General features: G+C 48.0%; 1 protein-coding gene across 1 annotated transcript in view; it reads right to left on the reverse strand.

Annotated features, from left to right (window-relative positions):
• Positions 1-2395: 2395 nt before the first annotated feature.
• LOC116972358 (protransforming growth factor alpha-like) overlaps positions 2396-14800 on the reverse strand; it is a 33994-nt gene continuing 21589 nt past the window's right edge. Inside the window, exons 3-6 of the mRNA XM_033019938.1 lie at positions 13058-13175; positions 10397-10543; positions 7630-7759; positions 2396-3165 (exon numbers count right to left, since the gene is read on the reverse strand). Of these exons, the coding sequence (XP_032875829.1) occupies positions 7630-7759; positions 10397-10543; positions 13058-13175 (395 nt within the window). The 3' untranslated portion in view covers positions 2396-3165. The remainder of the gene's footprint in view (positions 3166-7629; positions 7760-10396; positions 10544-13057; positions 13176-14800) is intronic.

Below are 14800 nucleotides of genomic sequence, written 5' to 3' on the forward strand. Positions count from 1 at the left end.
AGCCCCGAGAATTTTTCCGATCGATGAAAAATAAAAAAGTTATGAGTGTTTAAAAAATCTTGAGATCAGCTAATTGGTCCTCTCGCATGTCAATCACCTTGATGAAGGTAACGTCCTTTCCGGAGGGGGCAGGACTATAAAACCCCGGATGCCTGGACATGTGTCAGTCACTCTGGAAGATCGCGAGGGAGAGTCCACAACTGCGATTCTAAGCTGTGAATCAACTGAACTGTGAGCCTGCAATGTATTTGCAATAAATTATTTGTTAGCCCTTAATGACAATGCAATGAGTTGTTTGGCTATTTGGTGGCCTGCACTCTGCTGGCCATGCTATTAAATTAAACTTGGTGGCCTGCACTCTGCTGGAAATGCTATGAAATTGAATTTGGTGGCCAGCACTCTGCTGGAAATGCTATGAAATTGAATTTGGTGGCCTGCACTCTGCTGGAAATGCTATGAAATTGAATTTGGTAGCCTGCACTCTGCTTGAAATGGCCGTGAGGGAACTGCCAGTCCACCAGCCCTGAGTAACTGAGCTGCCAACCCACCAGCCCTGAGTGACTGAGCTGCCAGCCCAAGAATCCATTCGGCCCACAATGTCCATACTAATAATAATAATAATACATTTTATTTATGGGCGCCTTTCAAGAGTCTCAAGGACACCTTACAAAAATTGAGCATGTAGAGGAAAAACATATAAGGGGAATGAAATAAATAGTAGAGACATGACTAGTACACAAAGTAAAGACAGAATTCAATACAAAACACAGTATGAGGCAATTAATGCACAGATGAAAAGGGACGGGGACGTTGGGCTAAGGATAGGCAGAGGTGAAGAGATGGGTCTTGAGGCGGGACTGGAAGATGGTGAGGGACACGGAATTGCGGATCAGTTGGGGGAGGGAGTTCCAGAGCCTGGGAGCTGACCTGGAGAAGGCTCTGTCCCCAAAACTGCGGAGGTTGGACTTGTGGATGGAGAGGAGACCGGCTGATGTGGATCTGAGGGACCGTGAGGGTTGGTAGGGGGAGAGGAGGTCAATGAGATATGGGGGGGCCAGATGGTGGAGGGCTTTGTAGGTGAGGATCAGGATTTTGTAGGTGATCCGGTGGGAGATGGGAAGCCAGTGAAGTTGTTTGAGGACTGGAGTGATGTGATGCCAGGATTTGGTATGGGTGATGAGTCGGGCGGCTGCGTTCTGGACCAGTTGGACTCGGTTGATGTAGGTGGAGCTGATGCCAAGGAGAAGTGAGTTGCAATAGTCCAGTCGGGAGGAGATGAAGGCATGGATGAGTCTTTCAGCAGCTGGCGGTGTGAGAGAGGGTCTGAGTTTGGCGATGTTGCGGAGATGAAAGAAGGAGGTTTTAATGACATGGTGGATGTGAGGCTCAAGGGAGAGGGTGGAATCAAAGATCACGCCAAGGTTGCGGGCCTGGGGAGATGGGGAGACAGTGGTGCCGTCGATGGTGAGAGTGGGGTTATTGATTTTGCTGAGTGTGGCTTTGGAGCCTATGAGGAGGAATTCTGTCTTATCGCTGTTGAGTTTGAGGAAATTATGTTGCATCCAGGTTTTTATAGCTAGCCTCTGGAAACCAGTCCTTGAGCCCACAACACCCATACTAGTGTTCCAGAAAGACCCCCCCCCCCCACTGGCCACCAACATTGGAATTGATGGAGGGGTGGAATATTGCGTTGATGGACCAGCCCTCACGTGTGAACATAGGACCCAACGGGTCCCACTTAGTCTAGTCTCTTTTAAACATTGCCTCTCTTCCCTTTAAAGTTATGTCCTCTGATCTTTGATATTCCCACCCTATGGGAAAAGTTTCTGACTGTCTCCACTATCTATGCCTCTCGTGAGTTTACATACATATATCAGGGCTCCCTATGGTTTCTGATGCTCCAGAGAAAATAATCCAAGTCTGTGCAATTCCTCCCTGTACCATTACCCTCTAATCCAGGCAGCCGGAGGAATCTCTCGCGGTCACAGGGAGAACGTGCAAACCCCGTGCAGACAGCACCCGTAGTTAGGATGTCTCTGGTGCTGTGAGGCAGCAACTCTACCGCTGTGCCACCCTTGCCCCTGTATTTCAGCTAGTTAAAACACAGCAATGCATTCCCAAATGAAGAACGTTTATTAAATAGTAATTTAATTCCCCACCCAGCCTCTGCAAAAGTCCGCGGGTCAATGCACACGCAAACTTTGTATCGGGAGAGGAGATCAAGGTCACCCTTCAGAGTCCCATCCATTGGCAGGTCCCAGTTTACGTGTAGCAACCAGTGCAGAGAGGGCAGGAGTTGGCTCACCAGTCACACAGTCATCGCTGTTCACAGACCTGGATCTCACTACCGTATCTTTATTGATATATACTGATAAAAAAAAGGCACCATTTCAGAATTTTCTCTCCACAACCACATCCAGCATTTGTTCCGTTCTATACGCAGTGTAAGAGTCACAACTTGCTCCAAGCAGCGGTGCTGAGACTGGGCCCAAAACTCTTTGTCGCAAGAACATCAAGCAGCCGTCGATGAACCAGCTTCATTCTCAACTACATTTAGCCGAGATAATCTCCTCGTGACTCTCCGTACCTTTAAGTGACCCTGTCTTTGTTGTAAGAAGGAACTGCAGATGCTGGTTTAAACCGAAGATAGGCACAAAAAGCTGGAGTAACTCAGCGGGACAGGCAGCATCTCCGGAGAGAAGGAATGGGTGACGTATCAGGTCGAGACCCATCCCTTCTCTCCGGGGATGCTGCCTGTCCCGCTGAGTTTTTATCTGTCTATCTTCTCTCTTTGTTGTATGCAGCTTTCCCCTAAAGACGGTGGGTTCGCTGGGCAAGACTTCACGGTCCTGACCCAGAGTGGGTCCAATGTCGCAAGCAAATCGCTCGCTCCCTTCGCTCATTCTCAGTGCCAAACCTCTTTCTGGATCTCGCGGCGACTTCTACAAACACAGTGCGGAGACAAACGTGGAAAACCGACAGTGTTGCTCAGTCCCCCTCTCCATTCGGCTGTGACACATATTCCCCTTCATCACCAAATTTAATCTTCACCTCTGGCCATACACCTTGGTGGGGTGACGAGAAAGGTCAGAGTTTGGCACAGATCCTGGGGTACATTACATCCCATGGCGAGCATACGGTTGGCGGCAACCCCAGCGTACCATCCTGCAGTGGAGAGGGCAGCAGTTATAATAGAGCAGAGAAAGCAGATTCATAGAACAGAACAGCACAGGGACAGGCCCTTCGACCCTTAACCTCTGTGCCAAGCATGATATGATGCCAAGTTAAACTCATCTCCTCTGCATGCATGAGCTCCCGATACTTCCATTCCCTGTACTTCCACTTGCCTACCCATAACCCTCTTAAATGCCACTATAATTCATGTTCTAGGAGCAGAATTAGGCCATTCGGCCCATCGACTCTACTCCGCCATTCAATCATGGCTGATCTATCTTTCCTCTCAACCCCATTCTTCTGCTTCTCCCCAGAACCCCTGACACCCGTTCTAATCAAGAATCTGTCAATCTCCACATTAAAATACCCATTGACTTGGCCACCACAGTCGTTTGTGGCAATGAATTCCACAGATTCACCACCCTCCGACTTAAAGAAATTCCACCTCATCTCCTTTCCAAAGGTACATCCTTTTATTCTGAGACTATGGCCTCTGGTCCTAGACTCTCTCTCCAGTGGAAACATCCTCTCCACATCCACTCTATCCAGGCATCACAGCTTGGTTTAGGAACAGCTCCATCTAAGACCGCAAGAAATTGCGGCGAATTGTGGAACGCAGCCCAGACCATCACACAACCCAACCTCCCTTCTAGTGACACCATTTGTACCTCACGCTGCCTCGGCAAGGCCAGCAGCATAATCAAGGACCAGTCTCACCCCGGTCACTCCCTCTTCTCCCCTCTCCCATCAGGCAAGAGGTACAAGAGTGTGAAAACGCACACCTCCAGATTCAGGGACAGTTTCTTCCCAGCTGTTAACATGCAACTGAATCATCCTACCACAACCAGAGAGCAGTGCTGAACTACTATCTACCTCTTTGGTGACCCTTGGACAATCCTTGATCAGACTTTGCTGGCTTTACCTTGCACTAAACGTTATTCCTTTATCATGTATCTGTACACTGTGAATGGATCGATTGAGATCATGTATTGTCTTTCTGCTGACTGGCTAGCACGCAACTAAAGCTTTGCACTGTACCTGGGTACACATGACAATAAACTCAACTTCAATTCAAATGTTGCATTTTGGGAAGTCAAACCAGGGCAGAACGCAGGGGAGTGTTGTGGAGCAGAGGATTTAATACTACAGGTCTCCTGAAAGTGGCGTCACAGATAGATAGGGTGGTCACGAAGGCTTTTGGTACATTGGCCTTCATCAGGGTACTGCATATCCCTCTACTAACACTTTACTCTGCCTAGCGGAGCTAGCCTCACCCTCAACAACTTCTCCTTTGACTCCTCCCACTTTCTCCAAGTCCAAGGCGTAGCTATGGGCACCCGCATGGGTCCCAGCTACGCCAGCCTCTTTGTCGGGTATGTTGAACACTCTCTGTTCCAGGCGTACACTGGCCCTATCCCCGAACTCTATCTCCGTCACATTGATGACTGCATTGGTGCTACCTCCTGCACCTGTGCAGAACTCATGGACTTCATCAACTTCACCACCAATTTTCATCCTGCACTCAAATTTACTTGGACCATCCCCGACACCTCCCTCCCCTTTCTTGATATCACCGTTTGCATCACAGGAGATAGACTATCGACTGACATCTATTACAAACCCACTGACTCCCACAACTATCTAGACTACACTTCTTCCCACACTGCTTTCTGCAAAGGCTCTATCCCCTACTCCCAATTCCTCCATCTACGCCGCATCTGCGCCAAAGATGAGGTGTTCCATACCAGAACATCTGAGATGTCCTCATTCTTTAGGGAACAAGGGTTCCCCTCGCCCATCATGGATGAGGCCTTCACAAGGGTCTCCTCGATATCTCGCAGCTCCGCCCTTGCTCCCCTTCCCCCCTGTCGCAACAGAGACAGAGTCCCCCTAGTCCTCACCTTCCATCAGTCGTCACATACAACACATAATCCTCCGACATTTTCGCCACCTCCAACGGGATCCCACCCCTAGCCACATCTTCCCATCTCCTCCCCTTTCCGCGTTCTGCAGAGACCATTCCCTCCGCAACTCCCTAGTTAACTCATCCCTTCCCACCCAAACCACCCCCTCCCCAGGTACCTTCCCCTGCAACCGCAGAAGAACCTGTCCCTATACCTCCTCCCTCGACTCTGTCCAGGGACCCCGACAGTCCTTTCAGGTTAGGCAGAGGTTCATTTGCACCTCCTCCAACCTCATCTACTGTATCTGTTGTTCAAGATGTGGACTCTTATACATCGGCGAGACCAAACTCAGACTGGGCGATCGTTTCGCTGAACACCTTCGCTCAGCCCGCCTGAACCAACCTGATCAACCGGTTGCTAAACACTTTAATTCTCCTCCTCATTCCCACACTGACCTTTCTGGCCTGGGACTCCTCCAGAGTGAGGCTAAACGCAAATTGGAGGAACAGCAACACCTGGGTTTCCTCCGGGTGCTCCGGTTTCTTGCCACACTCCAAAGACGTGCAGGTTTGTAGGTTCATTGGCTTCTGTAAATTGTAGATTGTGTAGGATAGTGCTAGTGTATGGGGTGATCACTATCAGTGTGGACTCGGTGAGCCGAAGGGTCCGTTGTAGCTCTAAAGTCTGAAGACTCTGTGCATTCACGCTATTTAGTCCCCTCATGATTTTGTACACTCCATCCTATCCAGTATCTTCCTATAACTCATGCCATCCTGCCAGGGTCACATCCTGGTGAATCTCCTCTGCACCCTTTCCAACGTAATGACATCCTCCAGAACTGCAGACAGTGCACCAAGTGTGGTCTCACCAACGACTTATCCTGTTGCAAGGTAGACTGGGGAAACTCAGAGGGTGAGGCAGCATCTATGGAGCGAAGGAATAGGTGACGTATCGGGTCGAGACCCTTCTTCAGACTGATGTGGGGTTGGGGGGGCGGGAAGAAGAAAGGAAGAGGCGGAGACAGTGGGAGAGCTGGGAAGAGGAGGGGAAGGAGGGAGAAAGCAAGGACTACCTGAAATTGGAGAAGTCAATGTTCATACCACTGGGGTGTAAACTACCCAGCGAAATATGAGGTGATGCTCCTCAAATTTGCGGTGGGCCTCACTCTGGCCATGGAGGAGGGCCAGGACAGAAAGGTCGGATTCGGAATGGGAGGGAGAGTTGAAGTGCTGAGCCACCGGGAGATCAGGTTGGTTAATGCGAACTGAGAGGAGGTGTTGGGCGAAGCGATCACCAAGCCTGCGCTTGATCTCACCGATGTAGAGCAGTTGACACCTAGAACAGCGGATGCAATAGATGAGGTTGGAGGAGGTGCAGGTGAACCTCTGTCCTGTTGCAAAATGACTCTTTGCATGAGGCAATACTTCAATGATATCCCCAGGCCCAGCCCTCCAAAACCTGCTGTGCATCAGAACTGATAAACAGTGGCAAGTGGAGTGCTTGATAACGGCTTGCGGGAGAAAGTTGTCACATTAGTGTGTGGGTAACTATCGACATCCTGCAGGTGGGCTGGTTTGTGTGCAGCAAAATTCTATTTCAATCCCAAACAATTATATCAATTAGACTGAGATAACCACATACAACTCAGCCTTGCCCAGCGTTTGAAAAACCCGGAGAGAGTGGATGTGGAAAGGATGTTTCCCCCAGAAGGCAGTGGAGAGGGAGAAATAGATCAGCCATGATTGAATGGTGGAGTAGACTTGATGGGCCGAACGGCCTAGTTCTATTCCTATAACTAATGAACTTATGGGAAAGTCTAGGACCAGAGTGCACAAACAGAGAATAAAAGGACGTACCTTTAGAAAGGAGATGAGGAGGAATTTCTATACTCATGGGGTGGTGAATCTGTGGAATTCATTGCTACAGATGGCAGTGGAGGCCAAGTCTTTGGGTATTTTTAAAGCGGAGATTGACCATTTCGCGATTAGTAAGGGAGTCAAAGATTATGGGGAGAAGGCAGGAGATTGGGGTTGAGAGGGAAAGATAGATCAGCCATGATTGAATGGCAGAGTGGACTCGATGGGCCAAATAGCCTTATTCCACTCCTATGTCTTATGATCCTATGATTGTATGGGTTCCATTCATTTAGTTTAGTTTAGAGATACAGCGTGGGAACAGGCCTTTTGGCCCACCCAGTCCGCGCCGACCAACGGCCACCTGAACACTAGTTCTATGTTATCCCAGTTTTGCATTCGACACACTGGGGACAATTTTACAGAAGCCAATTAACCTACAAACTTAGGAGAGTGGGAAGAAAACGGAGCCCTCGGTGAAAACCCACGCGGTCACGGGGAAAACGCACAAACTCCGCACTGACGGCACCCGTAGTCAGGATCGAACCTGGGTCTCTGGCGCTGTGAAGCAGCAACTCTACCGCTGCGCCACCATCCCGCCCTTCATCCTACACCGGAGGTGGAGAGGACCTGCCAGGAGGTCCACAGGCCAAGGCACAGTCCACCCAGTCACGGGCCAGCTCCACGCCACCACTCACTTAGGCCAAGGTAGTCATTGCTGTATCTTCATCGTGGCCCAGTGCGTTCCCCTCCTCCACCGTCTGCGTGTTCACTGCCTTGACACCCGGTCGCCACTTCCTCGTCCCTTTGCACTTCCTGCGGTAACGACTGCAGAGACAATAATTGGGAGAAAGGGGGGTACGTTTTAAAAATATTCCTCGTCAGCTTAGTCACACCCGTCAACCTCCACTTGCCACTGTTGTTCTCCAATAAGCTCGGGGTTAATGTTGGTGTCAGCTTCTGCAAGACCACATTGGTTTTTACACCAACACCAGGAATAAATAAATTATTTTTACAGAACAAAACTATTTAGTCTGTCTAAGAAGGAACTGCAGATGCTGGTTTACACCACTGTAGATAGATATAAAATGCTGGAGTATCTCAGCGGGTCAGGCAGCATCTCTGGAGAAGAGGAATAGGTGAGGTCTCGGGTCGTGACCCTTCAATAGGTGATGTTTCAGTGGACTAAAAAGGTACCATTTTAGTCTTCTGCCCAAAATCTGATTCACCTCCCCCACAAAATCCCCAAATGAACCTCGGTAAAGGTCATTGTTTTTAAACATATCTAATGGAATCCTGGACTATTATAACTTATATTTCATCACAAGCAGGCTTTCTCCGGTACATTGATAAGAGAGAGATAGAGAAGCCCAGGCTAGTCCCGGTGAGGGGTGTTGAGACAATGACCGATGACTTTGAAATGCGTCTACCAATTGATGAGAGAGATAAACCCAGACCAGTCCCAGTGAGGTGCATTGATACAATGTCCGATGCCTTTGAAATCTCATCTTGAAAGTACCAATTGATAGGATATCTTTGATATGCGACTGCTGATTGACAAGAGACAAACTCAGACGCATCCTGTGGTAATGTGCATTGACTGTACCTCTGACCATGACTAACATCTTTGGAATGTGCTTAGGTGACAAAAAACCAGTATAAAATACCATGTAATTCTCTGTTCATTGAAGTGGACACGAGGAGAGTCAAGTGTCTATGTTGCTTACTTGGCTGGTATATCCTCGCTACTTCCATCGGCCGATAATCAGTGAAGTTTTGAATTGGTCTATCTAACCGTTTTGTGAGTTGTCTGTTTATTAAGAAGTGAACCTTTTCACCTTGGGTTCTGATTCCCTTGACCAGTTACAAATCTGCAGATTCAGTACAAACCTAATTCGCTTTCAGATCTTTTAGCGTGTCTTTTATTCAGTTCAAACCAATTTATTCTCGCAGAGACCGACACCAACAATTTATTGCAGCAGACCTGAACTCAGTCACAGAGTGATACAGCGTGGAAACGGGCCCTTCTGCCCCAACTTGCCCACACCGACCTACATGCCCCATCTACACTAGTCCCACCTACCCGCGCTTGGCACATACCCTTCTAAACCTGTTCTATCCGGGTATCTGTCCAAATGTCTCTTAAACGTTATGACGGGGAAAGTAAAACGCAAGTTATCAGTGAACAACAAAGGCCTGGAGAGCCATGGGGCAGTAAAGCTCGGGGACAGCCCCTTCAGTGAGGGGTGGTGGACTGGGGGGTGCAGGTGGACACAGTGGGCAGCAGTTAGAAGCCGACCCATTCCAACCATCCACAACGCAACCTGACCTTTCCCAACACTTAGTCATAGAGTGATACAGCGTGCAAACACGCCCTTCATCCCAACTTGCCCAAACCAGCTAACATGTCCCAGCTACACTAGTCCTACCTACCTGCGTTTAGTCCATATCCCTCCAAACCTGTCCTATCCATGTACCTGTCTAATGGTTTCTTAAACGCTGGGATAGTCCCAGCCTCAACTACCTCCTCCGGCAGTTTGTTCCATGCACCCACCATCGCCCATTGTGTGAAAAAGTTACCCCTCAGATTCCTATTAAATCTTTCCCCCCTTCACCTTGATTCTATGTCCTCTGGTCCTCGATTCCCCTACTCTGGGCCAGAGATTCTGTGCATCTGATGTGCATTCTTCCTGTAAATTCTCAGGATGGAGCTAAGTGTTCTCCTTTATTATTCTTTTTCTTAAAGTGTTCTCTTCATCTTGTATCTGTACACTGTGGACAGCTCGATTGTAATCATGTATTGTCTTTCTGCTGACTGGATAGCACGCAACAAAATCTTTTTACTGTACTTCAGTACATAAGTTCTTGGAGCAGAATTTAGGCCATTCGGCCCATCAAGTCTACTCTGCCATTTAATCATGGCTGACCTATCTTTCCCTCTCAACCCCATTCTCCTGCCTTCAAAATATAACTGCTGACACCCGTACTAATCAAGAATCTGTCAATCTCAAACTTAAAAATATCCACTAACGTGGCCTCCACAGCCGTCTGTGGCAAAGAATTCCACAGATTCACCACCCTCTGATTAAATAAATTCCTCCTCATCTTTATTCATGGGCTACGGCCTCTGGTCCTAGACTCTCTCACTAGTGGAAACATCCTCTCCACATTCACTCTATCCAGGCCTTTTGCTATCTGGTAAATTTCAATGAGGTTCCCTCCTCATCCTTCGAAACTGCAGCGAGTACAGGCCCAGCACCGTCAAACACTCATCGCATGTTAACCCAATCATCCCTGTGATCATTCTCGTAAACCTCCTCTGGACCCTCCCCAACGCCGGCACATCCTTCCTCAGACGTGGGGCACAAGTCTGCTCACAATACTCCAAAAGTGGGCTGACCCGCGCCTTATAGAGCCTCAGCCCCTTTAACAATAACATAAACTAAACGTGGGCTGATACTTAACTGTACACAGAGGCAGATGATAAATATGAGTACTATGAGCACCACCATGGCCAATACCAGCCCCATGATGATGTATTTGTCCCTCTCTCCGGTGATATACAGCATGTCCACCATTTCACACCGAGATCCAGTGTAGCTCAATTTACATCTGTTGGAAAAAGAGATCAAAGTGCCAGTTGTTTAAGAAAGAACTGCAGACGCTGGAACAATCGAAGGTAGACAAAAATGCTGGAAAAACTCAGCGGGTGAGGCAGCATCTATGGATTGAAGGAATAGGTAACGTTCCGTGTCGGGACCCTTCTTCAGAGAAGGGTCTCGACCCAAAACGTCACCTATTCCCTTCGCTCCATAGATGCTGCCTCACCCGCTGAGTTTCTCCAGCATTTTTGTCTACCTTCAAAGTACCCTTTGGTTGGAGAATATCTTCCCGAGATCGAGGGGACTTGCTTGCATCCAGTTTGGTGAGCCAAGATTTTTTTAGACTATAGACATTAGAGGCACAACGTGGAAACAGGCCCTTTGGCCTACTGAGTCCACACTTAGCGATCGCCCTGTACACCATCATTTACAGAAGCCAATTAACCCACAAACCTGCACATCGTTGAAACCAGAACACCCAGCGAAAACCCACACGGTCACAGGGAAAACGTACAGAGTCCGTACAGACAGCACCCATAGTCAGAATCTAACCTGTGTCTCTGGCGCTGTGAGGTAGTAATTCCACCGCTGCGCCACTGTGCCGCCCGAGTGTATACAGAGAGTTAGGCAAAGGGGTAAAAAAAGCAGGACCTCCGGGGTAGTAATCTCTAGATAACTCCCGGTACCATGTGCTAGTGAGGGCATGAACAGAAAGAAAGGACAGATGGATGTGTGGCTGAGGAGTTGGTGTAGGGGACAGGGGTACATCTGGGGCAGAGATGACCTGAGCAAAAGAGATTGGTTGCACCTTAACTGGCAGTCAGGTTCCCTAGTGCTACACAGGTGGGTTTAAACTCGATAGGCAGGGAGACAGGATCTAATGCCGGGCCGAGGCAGGTGAGATGCTGGAAGTCGGTATGGAGGGTGATGGAAGCGAGTTCAGTTGACAGAAGAGGCAGGAGAATGGCAGAGAACGAGGAAGGACTGTTGGATCAAATTGCATTTAAGTTAATGCTAGAGACCTGACGAGTAAGGAGAATTAACTCAGGACATGGATAGCTACGTGCGAGTGGGACGTTGTATCCATTCCCGAAACCTGGTTAAGGAAGGGGCAGGGCTGGCATCTCAATGTTCCGGGGTACAGGTGCTTCAGGAGAGACAGGGGTGAGGTAAAAGGAGGGGGGGGAGGGGGTTGCATTATTGGTTAAGCAGGATGTCACGACAGTAGTCGGAGATGACATTACTGACGGCTTGTCCAGTGAGGCTGTATGTGTGGAGCTGAGAAACAAAAGGGGGATGATCATCTTGTTGGGAATGTACTTCAGGCCCCAAATAGTCAACGGGAATTAGAAGAGTAACATGCTGTATGACTCCATAATTCTATTTACAATGACCTTCAATGACCAGGGACTAACTTTACTGAACGTTTTTCCTTCCAATATTTAATATGTAAAAGAATATGTGTGTGTTTATGATTGTGTGTATAGTTTGTTTGGTTGTTTGTTTGTTTGTCTTTTTGCACAAAGTCCGCGAGCATTGCCACGTTTCATTTCACTGCACATCTCGTATGTGTATGTGACGAATAAACTTGACTTGACTTCTAGCGACTGCGTCTTTGGTTGCATTATGGATATTGATTTGGCACTATTATGGTTAGCTAGTGGTCCAGTTAAACATTTATTGTGTTATTTATTTTGTGTCTCTGTGCCGCAGCAAGTTTCATTGTTCTGTTGTCAGTAAAATATGACAATTGAACACTCGACTCTCTCGAGTAAAGAATGTGGCGCCCAGACCATCACACCAACCAACCTCCCTTCCATTGACGCTGGAAGGGAGGCCAGCAGCATAATCAAGGACCAGTCTCACCCCGGTCACTCCCTCTTCTCCCCTCTCCCATCGGGCAAAAGGTACAGAAGTGTGGAAACGCACACCTCCAGATTCAGGGACAGTTTCTTCCCAGCTGTTATCAGGCAACTGAACCATCCTATCACCCACTGGAGAGCGGTCCTGACCCCCCATCTATTTCAATGGAGACCCTCGTTCTATCTGTAATCGGACTTTACCTTGCACTAAACATTGCTCCCTTTATCCTGTATCCGTACACTGTGGACGGCTCGATTACAATCATGTATTGTCTTTCCACTGCGGTCAAGGAAAGAGCGTTCAAGTCACGGCCCCGTTTCCACCACCACGCACAAGAAGCAACAAGAAGCAACAAGAAAGACACCATTGTATGCAGATGCCGAGAAGTGTGTTCAGCTCTGGCTGAACAATTCTAATCTTGTGTGTGGACTCGATAAGAAGAAGTCTTTCCACTGACTGGATGGCACGCAACAAAAGCTTTTTACTGTACCTCGTTACACGTGACAATAAACTCAACTAAAAAGCAGTCCAGAGGTTGTAGAGCATAAAGTACAGAGTTCGAGGCAAGGTCACACAACCTGAATCGACGGAGGCTGGGTCACTGCGCCTAACATTAAATAGGAATCTTTCTAAGGGGTTGCGGACGGTAATCATGACTTACATACAGGATGGCTGCTGTTCAGACGTCAAGAAGCGGCACTGGCCATGGATGCAATAGCCCTCAAAGCTTGGAGGACACTCGCTGAAGTGCGTCAACTGAGGAGCTGTTGTAGGGGTATCTGAACAAACAAGACATTTTAGTGAGATACAAACAAGACAAGTGCTGGCGTAACTCAGCGAGTCAGGCAACATCTCTGGAGAACAGACACACACAGCGTGGAAACAGGCCCTTCGGACCAACTTGCCCATGCCGACCAACATGCCCCATCTACACCAGCAGTGTGTATCTACCTTCGATTTAATCCAGCGTCTGCAGTTCTATCCATTTTGTTCATACAGTTGAGTTTGGTTTAGTTTCGAGATACAGCATGGAAACATGGTCCCACTGAATTCACACCAATCAAAGACCACTCGTGAATTAGTTCTACCCTACATTAGACAATTTATAGAAGTCAATTGACCTACAAACACGCACGTCTTTGGAGTGTGGGAGGAAACTGGATCACTCCCGCGCGGTCTCAGGGAGAACGTACAGGCAGCACCCGTTGTCAGGATCAGACCTGGGTCTCTGGCGCTGTCAGGCAGCAGCAACTCTACCATTGCGCCTCTGTGCCAGTTGTAAGCTACCCAAGAGGAGCTGTTCCTCCAGTTTGTGTGTGGCCTCTCTCTGGCAATGAAGAAGGCAACAATGAGGTGTGCTTGTGTTATTGTGACTGCAGTAACAAACCAAGCTAAAATCACAAAATATACACAGAGGGAATTAAAAGCAGACTTCAATTTACTGATTATTGAATTAGGTACCACCACTTGCACTTCATGGACATGGTTTATTCCCCAATTGTGTTTTGCACTATTTTTTTTAAAACACACAATCTTCTTTCTTTTGTTTAAGAATGAACTGCAGATGCTGTAAAAATCGAAGGTAGACAAAAAAGCTGGAGGAACGCAGCGGGTGAGGCAGCATCTATGGAGCGAAAGAATAGGCGAAGTTTCGGGTCGAAACCCTGCTTCAGACTCGAGGCAGCATCTATGGAGCGAAGGAATAGGCGACGTTTCAGGTCGAGACCCTTCTTCAGACCCTTTCTTTTGACTGTCCTACAGAGTCAAAGTCATACAACACGGAAACAGGCTCTTCGGCCCACTTTGCACATGCGGACAAAGATGCCAACACTGGTCCTCTAAACCTTTCCTATCCACATACTTGTCTGTAGGAGGGAATTTTGTGCTAGACCTGTAAACTGTATCTGGCTTTACTCAGATAGGCAGAGACACAAAATAAAACAGCTCGTAAATCAGCGGTGTGTCTATGAAACAAGTTAGTTTATTGGAGGTCTTAATAGTGCTCACTGTAAACACACTGAGATAAGCCAAAGTGTTTCAAAGATTCACCGTACCAACAGCATTTTATATTCTCATGACACAACAGTTACTGGTGGATTTGAAATAAGTCACCATTAATCAATGTCTCTGCAACCTTTCACCTTTGTCTTTCCCCAGAATTATCACCAACCCCACGCTTTCTGTTACCTTGAAAATATCTCTCCCATAGACACCATAGATGTCAACCAGCTGTAATCTAAAGGTTGAAAGATAAAAACCTAGACAGCGAACTGTGAACAACAATTCCCCCTCAATAGATAAGGAAGTCTCTGGAGGGAAGGAATAGGTGACGTTTCAGGTCGAGACCACGAAGAAACACACACACACGAAAGCCTGCTGTTCAGCAGAGTATTATTTTATTACA

The sequence above is a fragment of the Amblyraja radiata genome, chromosome 1, assembly GCF_010909765.2.
Source record: "Amblyraja radiata isolate CabotCenter1 chromosome 1, sAmbRad1.1.pri, whole genome shotgun sequence".
Lineage (NCBI taxonomy): Eukaryota > Metazoa > Chordata > Chondrichthyes > Rajiformes > Rajidae > Amblyraja > Amblyraja radiata.